The sequence below is a fragment of the Phodopus roborovskii genome, unplaced genomic scaffold, assembly GCF_943737965.1.
Source record: "Phodopus roborovskii unplaced genomic scaffold, PHOROB, whole genome shotgun sequence".
NCBI lineage: Eukaryota > Metazoa > Chordata > Mammalia > Rodentia > Cricetidae > Phodopus > Phodopus roborovskii.
Genome location: NW_026126485.1, coordinates 12,618,769 through 12,635,644, shown reverse-complemented (window position 1 = coordinate 12,635,644; position 16,876 = coordinate 12,618,769). Strand labels below are relative to the sequence as shown.

The 16,876-nt window shown below is 41.8% G+C and overlaps 1 protein-coding gene across 2 annotated transcripts in view; it reads left to right on the top strand.

The window, feature by feature from the left end:
- Nucleotides 1-16,876, top strand: part of Sfmbt2 (Scm like with four mbt domains 2) — a 155,662-nt gene that overhangs the window by 74,001 nt on the left and 64,785 nt on the right. For both annotated transcript variants that reach the window (XM_051194829.1, XM_051194828.1), the window contains exon 7: nt 13,473-13,574. In XM_051194829.1, coding sequence (XP_051050786.1) covers nt 13,473-13,574 — 102 coding nt within the window. The remainder of the gene's footprint in view (nt 1-13,472; nt 13,575-16,876) is intronic.

Below are 16,876 nucleotides of genomic sequence, written 5' to 3'. Positions count from 1 at the left end.
TGGCTCAGTTCTTGGCTAGGAACTGAAAAGAGCCGAGGGCAGCTAGAAAGATTCTAGGGATGAACCGAAATTAATAAAGTGTCTCTGCTTGATGAATCTGAATTCCAGGAAATCTTAGCACTCACACACTTGAAATGCTTGTCTCTTGCTTCATTGACTCATCTGTAGTGTGTGTAGTTTTATTTTAAATTTTAAGGTCTCTTCTATAATCTGTGTCTGTGTGTGTGTGTGTGTGTGTGTGTGTCGCTCATATGTGGCTCCATGTCTGGGTGTGCAGGTGAGCATGTATATGTGTGTATGTCAGGAGGTCAGAGGTCAATGTTTTATTTGTTCTTCAGTACTTTCCACTTTAATTTTCCAGACAGGGTCTCACACTGAACCTGGAACTGATGAATTCTGGATGGCTAATGAAATCCAGGACTTCACCTGTCTCTGCGTCCCCAGAATATGGTTTATAAGCACATGCTGCCCTGCTGTGTGTGCATGTGTGTATATGCGTGCATACGTGTGTGTGCATGCATGTGTGTATGTGTGTGTGTGCTTGCACACATGTGTGCATGCTTGTGTGTATGCATGTGTGCGTGTGTGTGCGTGTGTGTGTGTGTGTGTGTGAGAGAGAGTGAGTGTGCGTGCATGTGTGTGTAGGCTATGAGGAATGAAGCTCAGGTCCCTCATGCTTCTACCACCAGCTCTTCACCCATTCACCCACCTCCCCAGTCCTGATTCTCTTTGACCCTTGGACCTATGAACTTCCATCATGTGATACATGATGTTGTGTGTCTCCTCTTACATAGATTCCATTTCTTCATTATACAGATAATGGAAACACAATGGATTGGAGGAATGCACTGACAGATTTGGTGTTCAGTGATGGGTTCTGTTTCTACTCTGCTTATTTTCTGTAATGGACTTATTTCTCACCCTAACCTGACTCCTGCCTGGCATGGGTAGCTAGGTATTATTACTACTGAACAGTTGAGACATGGCTGAACAGAGAGGACTCATGCTTCTGTATTCAGCTGAGGAGAGGGTTGTTTTATGTAATATGGACATGGGAACCTTGATCTTTGATTGATTTCATATTGCTTCTCTGCCCAATTTCTCATCAATATCTGTGGCTATCACAGAGGTGAGGATGTCAACTTTTGACTTCAAAAGTAAAAAATCAGAAGTGCAAAAGTACAGCTGGAACTTGGAACATGGCTAGATTGGCAGAATCCTTGTCTAACAGGCACAAAGTACTGGGTTTGATTCCCCCCACCCCATAAACTAGCGCCATGAAATGCCTGTGATCTCAGCTATTTAGATTGTAACCAGGAGGATCTAAACCAGCTCTGGCCAACATAGCAGGATCAAGGCCAGCCTAGGACACATGAAGCCCTGTCTGAAGACAAAGTATATGTGGTCTGAGTGCAGTCATGCATTGTTTAACAGTGGATGTGTCTTCTGAAACAGACATCTTCCAGTAGTCTTGACACTGTGTGAACAACATAGAATGTTCTTTGAAAATCCCAGAAGGTGTAGGCCACTTGACATAGCCTTTTCATGTACACAATCAAAATGTGTAGTAAACAGGAGGTGTGTGAGGCTGCTACTGAGGTAACACATGTGTTATCCCAGTTTTAATAAATAGAAGGCTATGCTCTAAAATAGCAATAGTATTGTATAGCAAAACTATAAACCCACACATAGTCTTTCATTCCATTGTCACGTTTTCAGTTTGGCATACGAATATATGCCCAGTATCTCCTAATGACCAGAACTAGAGTAGGGTTGGTTACATGGGCTCACCAATTATGACATTATACTGTCTACAGTGTCTCTAGAGGCCACAGAACATTTTCAGGTCCATGATTAGGAACATTTAGGGGCACTGTCATATGGGTGGTTCATCATGAGACAGCATGAGACTATACAATTGTCTGTCAGTGTCATTGCATGGTTCGTTTTCTGTCCTGTTTGACCCAAAGAGCTATTTAGCAGATCCAGATGTACACCTAGGTAACTGTGAGTGTTAAATGCACTTCTCACCTTTGCAGTATGTAAATAAAGAGTTGCAATAGTGGCTGGTCTAGTTTGGTGTGCAGGCATCAGGTGCCTCTAATCCTTTCTTAGTGTTTGCTTTCTGAATTTGTTATGTTTCATAAACAGAGCAAAGGGGAAGCTGGGAGAGGATAGTTGAGGTCATTTGCTTTTATTGATAGAAATATTCCATGCACATACTTTCCTAACAGTTTGTTCATATTGCTGGGGGGAGGGCACCTTTGTTAAATACTTTGCCATTCCATCTGAAAAAGCTAGGAGACCTGGGGCAAGCTTGTGGATTCCAATTTTGGGGGAGGAAACGTTTGGTCCTCTGAGGCTCAATGGCCAGGTGTCTGTCCAAAAAAAAAAAAAAAAAAAAAAAAAAAAAAAAAAAAGATAGAAAGGCAGAAAAGAAAAATACAAAGTATACAAAGTACCTGAGGAACTATTCCATAGATTTCTTTCAGACCCGCATACAGGTGTGTGCGTGTGTGTGTGTGCGTGTGTGTGTGTGTGCGTGTGTGTTTATGGGATGATGCATCTGAGCCAGGCAGATCCCTGGAGTCCCTGGAGCTCAGTGGTTAGTCAGCCTCACCAGTCTGTGAGCTCCATGTTTTGTGAAAGATTATCTTTAAAAACAAAACCTAAACAAACTAGGCAGAGAGCAGTTAAATTTGAAAACTGATATGGCCCTGGTATCCACACGTGGTGCACATATATACACATGAATTTATATATAACACAAATATGTACGTCTCCTCAACACACACAGAAATGAGAGGCAGGGGCTTGCTTTTGACAATTCTTTGTGTTCTCTGGGTTCTTGTGCCCAACCTTGAATTACAGAACAAGAATGAACCACAAGGGCCATCCATTTTTATGAGTATTGGAAAAAAATTCATAGATGAAATAAAAGGGCAACTCTGGTCAAACAAGAGGTGTAATGTAAAAGTCACAAGACACACATGTAGAGTTTACTGTAAGAGTTAGGGGCTACATGCTGTTCTCTGCAGTCTGTTATAGAGTAACTTGCTTTTTAATTTTAAACATTGAAAATGTCTGGGAACTGTGGCTCCAGAGAGTGGCTTTAGTTATAGTCTGTGTGGAGAAAGTAGGATGATGTTAGCATGGACTCAGTGCAGTGGTCTTGTGGTGTGGTGGGAATGCCAGGACCCAGTCTCTATTAGATGCATTTCAAAGAGCTTATTGTATCACATTTTAGTTCTTTAAGATTTAAATTTCGGTCACCATCGACAAGAATAGATTAGAATTATTTCATCTATGGAGTATTTTATTATAGACTTAAGTTACATTTCAAGGAAGCATTTTACTTACCATGGAAATGCACAGGGGTGTCTGTGGATACTCTAACATGCACAGTGCCCGTCCTGACAGGAAGTTGCAAATATCAGTGACTGTGGTGGGGAAACCAGTGAGACAGCGTTTGAGCCTCTCACTTGACACTTCATCCCCTCAGAGGTTTACATGAAAACTACACGGCAAGGCATGCAGCTTGATATGTCGTGTACACCCTTTGCATACTGAAGTCTTTGGGTGTTAATGAAAGGTCCAGGTTTTCTGTCTTTCTCCCTCAGACAGCCGCCTTATTTAGAGTCTCCTAAATGCCACAGGGCCAAAGATAAGAGTATTCCAATTCATCTCCTGATGAATTGTTAAAGGAGAGCATAAACAAGTTAGATAAGTTTTGATAACTAGGTATGTATTTATATTAAATTGTTTTTTTTAAAAGAATGACTGACAGGTGGAGCTATCTCAGCCAGTAAAGTACTTGACATGAGCACCAAGACTTGAGTTGACCCCCACCCCCAATCCACATTAGAGAAAAACCAGGCCCAGGAATGCATGTCTGTGATTCCAGTGCTGTCCAGGTAGAGACAGAAGGGGCCTTGCACAATGAATCATTGAACTCCAGGTTCAGTGAGACTGGGTTTAGAAGGCATAGGATGTAGAGCTGGACATGGTGACATACACCTTTAATCCCAGAACTCAGGAGGGATGCAAGTGGATCTCTGTGAGTTCAAGCCCAGTCTGATTTATGAGGTGAGTTCCCGAACAGCCAGACCCATGCAGTGAGTCTGTCTCAGTCTCTGTCTCTCTCTTTCTCTCTGTCTGTCTGTCTGTCTGTCTGTCTGTCTAGTTTAGGGTGTCGAGTGATCAAAGGGGACACTTCACATGCACATGTGTGTACACACAATATATTACTTTAAAAGGGAGTGAATAGGTTCTGAAAACTGGAGACCTGTCATCAAGTGACCTTTAAGAGGATGTGATCCTTGGGGTTTCCTACAAGGTTTCTCCATTACAACAGCCTGATTCCTTCTGCAGTCTTGATGTCACTGTGCCCTGTGTTATAATAGCTCTGCTCTGCAGAGGGCCTCAGTAGACTCCATCCTCTCACGTGTGCTTTTGTATGGATTCTTTTGGCTTTGTTTCTCCAGACAGCATTTCTCTGTGTGGATCTTGCTGTCCTGGAACTTGCTCTGTAGGCCAGGCTGGCCTCAAACACACAGAGATCCGCCTGCTTCTGCCTCCCGAGTGCTGGGACTTAAATACGTATGCCACCACTGCCTGGCCTTTGTATGGATTCTTGCACTCACCGGGCCTTTGTGGTTTTTATGGTTTTGATGATTCTGAGATCCTGCAATGATGAATTACCCACACTGGGAACATCTTTTGGAAATTATACATGGGCGTATATGTATATGTATATGTATATGTATATGTATATGTATATGTGTGTCTGTCTAGGCACCTTTGAATGCCTTGAAATAACAACAAAGGCAAACAAAGAAACACAAATAAATGAAGTCATGGGTAACTCCCATGAAAGCCATCATCCTTTTCCAATGAGAACTCCTGAGTTGGTTTTGGTGACATTGATACCAAGTGCTCAGAGTCATGAGCACGTGGTCATTTCCCATTCAGACCACACCACCATTGCTGCTTTGAGAGTCATGTCAGATAAAAAGCACTTGAGCCTCTGCCATCATCAACTGCACACATACTTATATCACTATCCCTTAATATCATACCATGCTCAGAATAATGGCATGCTTGTGGTTATTCCCTTTATTTCCAACAGCATCTTCTAACATTACACAATAGGCACCCAGAGTGATGACAGTAGGAGGGTAGGTAATAAAAGATGTCTTACTGAGGGAGCATCAAAGCGGGTCAGTGCTACAAGAAATGGTTTTTGTGTCTCTTGGGCCAGTAGGAGTCTGGGTTTCAACGATAAGTTAATGCTGGAGGGGAAGGAAGAAGGAAGCAGACTACACTTCAGGTGTCTTGTTAAACATCTGATTCCTCTCCACCCAAGTCAATGGTTCCTTACAGAAGGGCAGAGGGGTGGGGGACAGTGGGGTTGATCAAAGAGCATGAGACAGTGTCTGGAGATGTTTTGATTGTCACAGTGAGGTGTCCTGTGTTATTGGCCATCTAGTGTGCCAAGTATTTGGCAAAATATTCTACAGTCCACAGGGCAGTTCCCTACAAGGAATAACATGGTCCCCAAAGTCAGTTGCATCATGATTGAGAGATCCTTACCCAGGGAACGATTATTTTGGGATTGGAGGAAGGGTGCCAAGGAACAGGGGTGACCCATGAGAGGACCTTGGAACTGGCTGATTGGCTGTTGGCACTTTGTAGTTTGCAGTCTTCCCACCATCAACTAGAGGCTTGCTCCCTGGGTAGCTGTAACTTGCCAGGAGAAGGTGGAACTGTCAGTTGGCTGGGTGGAGCATTGTTTCTTGCTAACTTCTTTCTCAGAAAGGTGGTGTCTCTAGAGAGAGATAGTTCAGGATTTGTCTCTTGTTTCCATGGCAACTGTGGAGTTGCATTTAGGGTGTCCAGCTAACCGGGTGCTTCTGGCTAATTGTGTTAGGGTAGATGAGAGGCTAATAGGGCAGCTTTCCCCAGTCTTCTTCCTTTTGAGCCCGCCCTGCCCAGAGTATTACCTCAGGAACTTATGAAGGGCTCTTGACCTGTTAGAAGTGAGTTAATGAACTTGGAGAAAAAAAAATAACAGAAAACAATGTTTACTTATGCATATAAATTGAACACTGTATGTTTTGTTTATTTGCTTTGAGAGTGTATGCTTGTATGCATATATATGGGGGTGTGCACATGTGGATGCAATTGTAAAGGCCAGAGGATGCATTTAATTCTTGCCTTTATCGCTGTCCCTAGTTATACAGAGAGGGCTGCTCACTGGGCCTAGGATTCATTTTCCAAGAAGTTCCTTGAAGCCACCTGTTGCAGACCTTCTGACACCTGGGTTTTTATAGGGGTGTTTAGGAGATTCAAACTCAAATCTTCAATATTGCCCTGGAAGCCTTTTATCCAATGAGCCATCATCTCATTCCCTGAGTTTTTCCCTCTGGTGCTATAAGAAAGAGGAGGCATCTTCCTAATTGCCCATGTTTTTGTGTTGCTAGGTGTTAATTGGTAGAAGATATTCCTAATGCCTGCGGCTTTACATATTTTTTTATTGAACAATTTAGTATCAGTTTTGGACCTAAGCATGAAATAGTCCTGACATAATCACCTTTTATGAGTGTGTGGTCCAGGTTGGCATACATAATACTTCATTTCTTCTTACTATTTTTTAACTTGATTAAATGCACCACTCGGAGATAAAAATTGCTTTTTACAGCTGTGAGCAAAAATGGAAAAGCTTATCATTGTTAAGTGTATAGATTTTTTCATTACATTTTTGTTATAAATATTTCACTGGCTAAATTCAAATCAGTATGATGGAGTTGAAACATAATAATGCTATTGATTTAATAAATGCTGGCATTCCGATGTCATTTCTTGATGAAATTAATATTATGTGAGTCGTTTTCTAATGAGTACATGAGCGTTATGCCATTCTTCAAACAAAAAAAAAGCAACACTATGAAACAAATGGCTTTTTAAAAAAAATATGACATTTCTGATGTGAATAAAGTTACCAGAGTTCATTATATAGCAATTTGAATGTAGTGCTAATTAAAACCTTCCTTTAATTTTACTGAAGCCTATTCTTAGAAATTATGCAAGTTATTAAGGACTTGAAAAGAAACCTATGTGATGTTTAATTTCCCAATAGACCAAAAATTGGTATGTTGGAACTAAAAAGATTAATATTGTGCAGCACAGTATTTATTTATTTATTATTTGTGTGTGTGTGTATGTGTCTGTGTGCACTGTGTGTGTGTCTTTCTCTGTGCTCTATTCCTTCAAGGCAGGGTCTCTCTCCTTTTGAACCTGGGTTTTGCATTTTGCTTTTGGCAGAGTTGGAAGCTAGTGAGCCTTAGGGCTCCTCTTGTCTCTGTCCTGCCTCCCCATCTTGGGTCTGGGATCACAGGATCTGGGACGTTGATTTGTTATGTGGATGCTACAGTTTCACTCTAGCCCTCATAAATGAGCAACAAGTGCTTATAACTCCAAGCCATCTCTCCAGACGCTCTCTGTGGTACTTTTGTGTGAACACAGTAGACTAAATGATTTAAGGATGTCAAAGAAATCAGGGAGATATAATTTACCTAGTTACTTTTTGTTCTATTTCGTATCAACATAAACAGAGAGGAAGAATCAAAGAGGTAACCATTACTAAAGTTATTGCTACTAGCAAGATAATTTCTTAAAGCCTTCAAATCTGGAAGTTAGGCCTGGAATTTGGTGGTGTACAGGGAAGATTGTCTTGCCTTTTTACATTAAAATCCTCATCAAGTACATTTAAATTGTTTTGTGGTAATAGTTTGAACTCAGTTTCCTCTGTGCCACATCCTACGTGAGTTTGTATCATGTGGGATGTACTTATCTAGTGAAGTAGAGATGGAGATTAAGTAGCCACATGTTCCATTTTAAGAGTTTTTTTGCAGTTTCCCCAAATCTCTACAGTAAATGTGTGTAGAGTGAATGTTCAAGGTCAAGTAGATACATGAGGTTTGCACACCCTCTCTTGTTTACCATTTTCTTTTTCTCCCTATCACCTTCCTTAGATTACTAATCATAGTAATTTGTGTGTTTGTAAAGTCTTCGTTATTCAACCCAGAGCTTGATCAACCCTGCCGGGAGAGTTTGCCTCTTCAACTTCGCAGGTGGCTCTCTGTCAGAAGCTGTGTTCAGTTCCTCAAGAGTCATGTGTTACCCTTTTCTGGGTGTGGCAGCTGCTTTTAAAGGGAAGATGTCATCCTATGCTGATGTCTACAGCAATGGGTGATGACTGCGAGAGCTGCTACACCATGTTTGATAGTGATGGATTTCCAACCTCTGCCTCTGAGAGGAAAAAAGGAGTGCCAGTCAGAACTGGAAAGCCAAAACACCAAACAAAACACAGAGTTTTGTTCAGACATATTTCTCCAGAGTATCACTTTAAGTTTGTCACAGCTTGGATATTTAGCAAACTGAATCTCGAGCCTGTCAATGTCTGCCCTGCCTGCCATTAATTGTAGCTTGGTGATTAACATACAATATTTAAAACACCACTGACAAATGGAGACTGATGTGGAGTCACTGCTGAGATTAGCTGTCATAGTTAACACTGATAATGGTGGCAGAAAAAGGGTATTGATGAGGGGTGATTGATGAAGCACTAAAGGCATTTTGTTGCACACATTCCTTCATTCATCCTTACTCAATGGACCAGGATACAAAGGTAGAAAAGGAATGTATTCATTATTAAGGAGTGGTGCGTAGGTCACTAAATTTCTTTAGCCTTGGCCTTCTCTATATAGGCTACGTCCCACTCCACAGACACTGTGAGGGGTGGGCAACACCACAGAAGTGATTGCAAGCACTCATGACCCCTTGGGGATTATGGCTTGCACTTACCAGTTATTAGCTGTACCATCAAGTCAGACTTAGTAAGAGCACACACATGGTGAGATATGCTTGGGTCTGGAAGCAGGTGAGTGAGTCTTAAGCAGAAAAAAGGCCAGGCATTACAGAATCCCCTTTCCTATGCCATTCCACTGAAGCTAGTCCCTAAGAAGAGGTGATCATGATGGCCTGTTAAGGCAGTGCTCCCATAAAAAAGAATGTTGTTTAGTTTTGATCAATAAAATACTACTTTAAAGAAAAATAAAAATGGGAACTTGAAATATAGATAGGAATGACATCACTCTATTATAGGAGAATAGATTTTCAGTAAGCAATTTAAGAGAACTCCAGTCCCTGTAAATGAACAGGGTTTCTTGAATGTGGCAGTCATATTTTTAAGTGTCCTAAGGACTTAGTACTCTGTGCTAGTTATCAGTGGTAACACCATCTTTGATTCAGCAGTTCAGATTCTAGAGCTGTGTTAAGGCTGCAGTCTCTATCTTAAAGCACATGACTTTCCCATTATCTCTCAGTGGATAATTGATTTCGTGTAGTCTCTTCAGGAATCCAGAACTCTGTCTTAGCACTGGGGAAACTGAGCATTTAGGGGTAAATGCATGGATTCTGACTGCCTTAGTCCCACAGTGATTGAACTTTAATGACAGTGTCTTCACCCTGCTTTCTTGTAAGTCATTATGGATGTCCTGGCAAATACACAGAACTCTGCTGACTACATGGTGTCAAGTTCCAAGTTCCTCAGTTATCCTAAAAACTTGCTATTATTTCTTGGGATTGTTGTGACTTCTTTTTATTTTGTGCACCGTATTCACAACTCTCCAGCCTGTAAGTTCAAGTTACCTGGGTTTTAGCAGATTCCCAGAGTCTACTTTTTGTCATTTTTAGTCACATGCTACATGCTCTCTCTCTCTTCTCCACCCACCCCCTCCCTCTTTTTCTGTGTGTATGTGTTGTCATGCTTGTGGAGGCCAGAAGTTGACTTCTAGTGTCCTCCTCTATTGCTCTTCCTCTTTTGAGACAGAATCTCTCACTGAACTCTGCGCTCACTAGGTTAACTGGCCAGTGAGCTCCAGGGGGTCCACCTGTCTCTACCCCACCAGCTTGAGAGTTACATATGTACTGTCTGGTACCCAGACTTTCTATAGGTCCTGAGATCCAAACTCAGGTCCTCATGATGACACAATAGGCACTGTACCCTCTGAGTCATGTCCCCAGCCCTTCCTTTGTATGCACCCTTACAGATGTTTAAATGTCTCAATCATGGGATATTTAGTTTTATAAGTTACTAGTAGAAGAGTTTGACTGAAAACTCTTGTAAGCACGCAGGCATGCATGCACGCATGCACACACATGTGTACACACACACACACACACACACACACACACACACACACATACACACAGTACAGACAGAACACATACCCCCTCCAAACCACACACACACAAATGTTCTTAAGAAAGTGGACTTGAGGGCTGCAAGGAAAAGTTCAGATCCATTCGGAAAAAGCATCTCTCTGCATGTTTTGTTTCTAAGGACAGACAGCCACTGATTGGTTCTTACCAGACAAGTGTGCATTAGTGCCTAATCTATATGATGAATCTCCTGAGCCATAGAGATTTTTATGTAGTGTCAGGAACATTGGATGTAGCAGGATGGATGTGAACTTAGTTAAAGACATCTTCTAGTTAGTGATCAACATCAAATTAAGATTCTGGGACAGAAAGTCTTTAGAGTTGTGGGTCAACTCCGTTTGGAAAGCTGCCTCTACTGGCAGAGCAGAGATTGGTGTTAAAGCTTACAAAGCAGAGTTGGTACCGGTGCTGGAGCTGAGGGTTTAAGCCTGGGGTAGATTAGAAGTCTAGATTGCTGATAGGCCTCTTTTACAAGGAAACTGAGAGATGGAAAATTCCACAGAGAGCCCTGGGGATTAGAGGCAGCTAAAAAGTGACCATTTGCTTTGATTAGTGAGCAAGATCACGTGCAGGTTTAGCCTAGCAGCTCTGCACAGTGGGTAGAGGGGCATACCACAGCAGAGATGCTAGTGGAGGGGTGCCGAGAAATCAGTGCCCCCTTCTGGGCCATTTGTAGTTACGCAGGGCATGTCTGTATTGTCAGCACATCATAATCGTAACTGCTTTAACTTGCTGAGGACATGCAGGGATGTTTAATTATAACTTCAGAATAAAGATAAAGAGTTCTGGTGAAAAGAGAAGAACACTTACCTGCAAAATCCACAAGTGTGACTCATTTCTCATCCCTAAGTACTGGGGGTGTTGGTGTCTGCAGGAGTGCATTGGTTTTAATCTTTCAGTTCAGGTGTCAATCAATAACTCTTGTGTTTGCAGCCCTGCTTTAGTTAGTCTGTGTTAATTCACATTAAATCCCCGGACCATTGCTTTGAATTCCTTTTCTAAAGTGCCTTTGAAAGCGTTTTGTTCGCAGCACTACCTGTATTGAAGAATTTCTCCTTGCTCTTTTCCTTAGGCTTATAATTTTATAAAGTGTTGATTGTAACTTCTTAAGGAATTTATAAAGTTTGTTGTGTAAACAACAAAGTCACCATCTGCATTTATGAGAGTTTCCTTAGGCATTACCTTTTTTATAAAGTGTTGTTTAGTTCTGAGGAATTTATGTGAGTTTTGAATGAATGAGGTCCTTTGAATATCCCCCGACATGTGACTACATCTCCTTTGATACCCCCTCCCCCAGCATCAATCCCTTCACCCAGACCTTGAATATGTTGTCTTTGCATGCAGAGAGCTTCATAGATTACTATGAAGGTATGGAATTGAAAGGACCTGGGGCTGGAGAGATGGCTCAGCTCTTAAGAGTGCCTGCTGTTCTTGCAAAGGACCAGTTTGGTTCCCAGAACCCATGTCAACCAGCTCACTGCCATCTGTATAACTTCAGCTCCAGGACTTCTGATATCCCCTCCGTCCTCCAAAAGACATTTGCACAGACATGTGTATGTGCCTGTGTGTGTGTATACACATGTTGACACACACACTGGTGCACACACACACACACTGGTGAGCACGCGCGCGCATGTGCACATGCACACACACAGAGCAAGTGTTCTTGCATGTGTTCTTGTGATTCTATGGATGCTTATATTCTACCCTCTTGACAAATGACAAGATAGGGTTTCATTGTAGCACATGCTGGGGCTAAAGCTCAATATATAGTTCAGACTTGCCTCAGCCTCTAAGTGATGGGATTATAGATATATGCCACCACATCTCAGGGGTGGGACATGTGGGAGAGCACTCACCCTTGCTTGAACATGTGCAGGACAGAGGTCTACATTGGATGTCTTACTTTGAAACATTCTATGTTATTTCTTAGACAGGGCTCTCACTGAACTTGGAGGTAGATATTTCAGGTAAACTGGCTTGCCAGCTAGCCCCTGGATCCATCTGTGTCCACTCACTCATGTCTAGGGTTATAGACATTTGTACTACAGCTGGTGTTTCCATGGTTGCTGGAGATCTGAACTCAAAACCTCATGGTTTTGAATAAAGCAGTTTGCCAACTGAGGGATCTCCCCAGCCCCTGACAGAGAATTTTATAAGAAGCGTTCTCTTTTCTGGTCTCCTGATGGACAGCGAGAATTGGTTGGCTTCTGGGGGGGGGGGAAGCTGGAACACAAGCATACCCCATTATGACTCTGTCTAATTCTTAGAGTTGGATATAGAATTACATCATGGAATTCATTCAGAATCCACTTGAGATTTCCTGATCCAAGAAAGCAGTAGATCCCAGGTATTATTTTGTACTTCACACCCAATTGATATATTTGGAAATTGTACACTTATTTGAATGTGTTATTTCCTTAGCGAGAGAATGCACATATATTTATTTATCCATGACTACCTACACTGTATATGAGATGGTCTCAAGTTTAGCAAGCTAAATTCTGATATCTTAAATCCAGTCAACCTCATCTTTAGCTGTGTGACTGAAGAAGGTACTGGAATTGGTTTTCTGGAAGAGGCAAGAAAGCCCCAGGACTCACATATCAGGTTTCAGGGAGGGGGTCAGTACTCCAGACACCTATTATTAAAGGAAGTGCAATGATCATTTTTGTGGAGTAGGAATCAGGTTCAGCTAGGACAGCTGCAAGCTCTCACAAGCTCTAGGGTCACAAACTCAATCAATGAGCAATTCAGCCACCAGCTTGTTTGGAAGGAGAAGTCTCACTGGTAGATGTCCTGGTGTGTAATTTGGTGACAAAAGGCCATGCTCTTTTTCTGAAGACAGCCCTACTGTGTTTCAGATGATTGACTGTCACCTCACTTGTGTGGGTCCTCAACAGAGAACACCAGATCAAAGCAATGTAGTGGCATGTGAGTTTTGCTTCATGTAAATCTAAAAGCATGGCTATGAGGCGTGTTGCTGCTCCCTTGGAAAAGTAATTTAGCCTGCAGAAAATAATTAAATCCGCAGTGTCTTGCAATAATTAGAAATTTGAAATGAGGAGGATTAATTATTTCCATCAGAGTTCAGTCACTCAAGAAAATGCTCAAGAACGGAATCCAGACAGTTGCCAAGTTAATTCACATTACCAAGTCCTTTAATATGCTCACCTTTGTCCCTGCAGGACCATGCAGACCTGCGAAGCCATTTCTTCACAGTTGGGATGAAGCTGGAGACAGTGAATATGAGTGAGCCCTTTCATATCTGTCCTGCATCAGTGACCAAGGTGGGTTTCCTCCTTTGCTCCTGCAACCCCTCACAGTGAATCACATAGGTCTTTAGAGGTGGGCAGATGCAGTGTGCCCTTGCAAGGAGCACTCACAGCAACACCCAATAAATAAACCAGAAGGAGATGAATGCACCTTCTCCCCAGTTCTGCATCCAGCTCTTTCTGTGAGAGGGGCCTGAGGACTCTAATCATATACCTCCTCCTGGCTTGTACACAGTGACTGATCCTCTTCTATTAGTTGTCCACTGTGGATTTGCATTTTACAAGCACTACAAGGGTAGATTACAGGGCTCAGTGGATAAGAGGGATTTCAGTACAAGCATGAGAACCTGAGCTCAAACCCCCAGATTTTATGTTAAAAGTTGGATGTTGCATGCCTGCAATCCAAGCATTTAGACGGCAGAAACAGGATTTCTGAGGCTTGTTAGCTAGCCAGTCTAGCCAAATCCAGTTAGCCGCCGCCGCCGCCACCACCACCACCACCACCACCACCACCTCCACCACCACCAAAATAGCCCACAAACACAGCTCCAGATTCAGCGAGAAATCTTGTTTCCAGGGAAAAGGACACCTACTGTCCTCCTGGACTGGCACATTGGCACACACCCACACACAAGTACAGGTCTAGACAAGTGCCACACACACAAGAAAGACTAACTTGCTCCACCTTCATGACTGCCTGTTTGTATCAAGAAAATACCTGGAAGTCGTGGAAGCATATTCTTCTTCACTCACAAACCAGCATGTCTGCTCTCTTTTTAAATCATCATTGACTTTCATTGGCTAAAGGAGACTACATGCTTCTGAGACTGGCAGTCAAAATGAAATTCCTTTTCTGGATAGAGTGGTTTTTATGCTGGTCTGGTAGTCTCTTAAGATTATATGATTAAAGAAGAGGTTATCTCTTCTTCATAAGAGAAATCCCAGTGGTTCTAACAATGGTCAAATTCAAATTGTGCACTTCACACCTTAAATATTAGCTTTTGCTAAGTGGCAGGAGATGCTGAGACAAGCTTAGCATTTTAGCCAATTGTATCTTTCAGTTAAAGATCTTTTATATTCAGAAGAAGAATTTGATTAGAGATTCAAGGTCAATTGCATTTTAATTTCTATTTCCAAGGTAAGTGGATCTATTCTCCTCGTAACTCAGACATTGTTATATTTGAACTTCCCCTCCCTCTCTCCCTCCCTCTCTTCCTTCTTTCCTTTTTCGTAATTTGGTAGAATATCAGAAAATTAGTGGTGATATCGTTTTAAACATGCAGACTGTTTGTAATCGTGACATACAACTTTTTTCTTTTCCCAAATATTTCTTACTTAGTGAGCACATTATTTTTGTAAATTAAAATTTTACTAAGGGGAAAAGTTGACATGCTTTGCTAGATAATATTGGGATTGAGACTCTGGCAACCCTGCTGTTTTACCACCTATTAAACACCTTTGATTGGAAGCAGTGTTTGAGGGCTTTACTATGTTTCTGGTAGTTGTCACCAATTTCCCCAGACTGAAGAGTTGTACTCCTGTCTTAAAACTCATCCAGAATTTCCCTTTGTGCCAGAGTTGGGTGGTGTAGCTATGGCAGCCACCCACTTTTCTGGGTATATGGGCTTGGCTAAAACACTACAGTACCAGCTTCCCATGATTCCTAGAAAGTAAGCTCGCAGAGCTGGTTTGCTCAGCCCACAGTGGTTACATTTCTCATATTTTTATACCTTTAAATTATTGCTATATTCAGCGCTAGTGACACATTTCTTACAGGTAGCCTCAAATATCATAAATTTCATCAACAGAGGTTAGGTTTTCACAATCAGTTTCCCTTAAATCATCTCACTGAGGAAGGAAGTATTTGCAGTTATTTTGAACAACGTGTTCACATTACTTTTCTTAGCTCTTGTGTCAAAGAGGAAATTCTTACGTCATTCTTCTTCATGCATATCCCATTCTTCTCTTAGTGCCCATTTATTGTTTTAATGCATGAGCTGGGAATGTGTGGTTTTGTTTATTAGAAACCGGGCAGATAGGTTCGAGGCACATGTTCATGGATGCTTTATCAGAATATTTTTCATGTAAAAAGTATTTATGATTAAATATACTTTCACATGAGGGAATACAGTGAGCGGATATGATCATATTTTATTGTATACATGTCTCAAAAAATAATTAAGTATATTTCCCTAAACACTGAAAAATGCCTTAGAATATTTTGCTTGAGACTATACTACACTGTGTTGTCATTGATTTTTATAATCAAAGTTTCACACACTATCCCTTTGAGGATTTTCTTCGTGGCAGCCTGTTGAAGATAGAATAACTGATATTAAAGAAAACAGATAAACGCAGAGCTGCTTGAGTGTTACATGACCAGGTGTTAGTAGGGTTGGCTCTATTATTTCAAACCACTGGAAGATGAGGTGTTCACATTGGTGCTTGTGAAATGCATTGCGTGGATTAGAGGACAGGACATGGGAACTCACAGCCAGAGTTTCTGTTTCTATCACTTCCAATTGTGTTTCTTCTATTTCTGTTTCTTCCCGTTCTGAGCAGTGCAGTCTTAGGCACTTCACTTAGCAGATGTGTGAGCTCTGTATCCGAGGGAGCACAGAGGAATGAATTTCATTCCTGGGAATGTGAGGCCTGATAGATGTGACACAAGTCACTGAACTTTTCTCTCAAGTGTTCTCACATCAATGTGCAGTTTGAGGGATCCTGAAACTCGGTAGGCAGGGTCTGGCGGTGTTTAGATAGATACCCTGCCACCGGGATATCCTAATGTGTGTGAGGACTTGTGTGTATGTATGGTAGGACTGATCACAGTAATCCTGCAGTTAGTGTTTGAGTGGTCAAAGGCATTGCTCTGGACAGTGAAGCATAGAGCAAGTCCCTGTTGTTACCAGACGACAAAGAAAATTAACAAGAAATAAATACAGTATAGTGTAAGAAAAATACTAAGAAGGCAACCCTCAAGAAGGGGTTAATGAAGGACTGGTACAGAAAGCGATTTCATTTAAACAATTTTTGTCTTATGTGTATGGTTGTTTTGCCTGCATGTATATCTGTGCACCACGTGTATGGCTGGTGCTTGCAGAAGTCAGAAGAGGACATTGGATCCCTTGGAAATGGACAGGTGTGAGCCACCATGTGCTTGCTGGGAATTGAACTCTGGTCCTTTGCAAGAACAAACAGTGTTGGTAATCACTGAGCCATCTCTCCAGTCCAGAGAATGTGGTTTAAAATATCTTAGGCAAGCTGGCCATGCTTGTCCTAACCCCAGCTGTTCTTAAACCCGTGATCCTCATGCC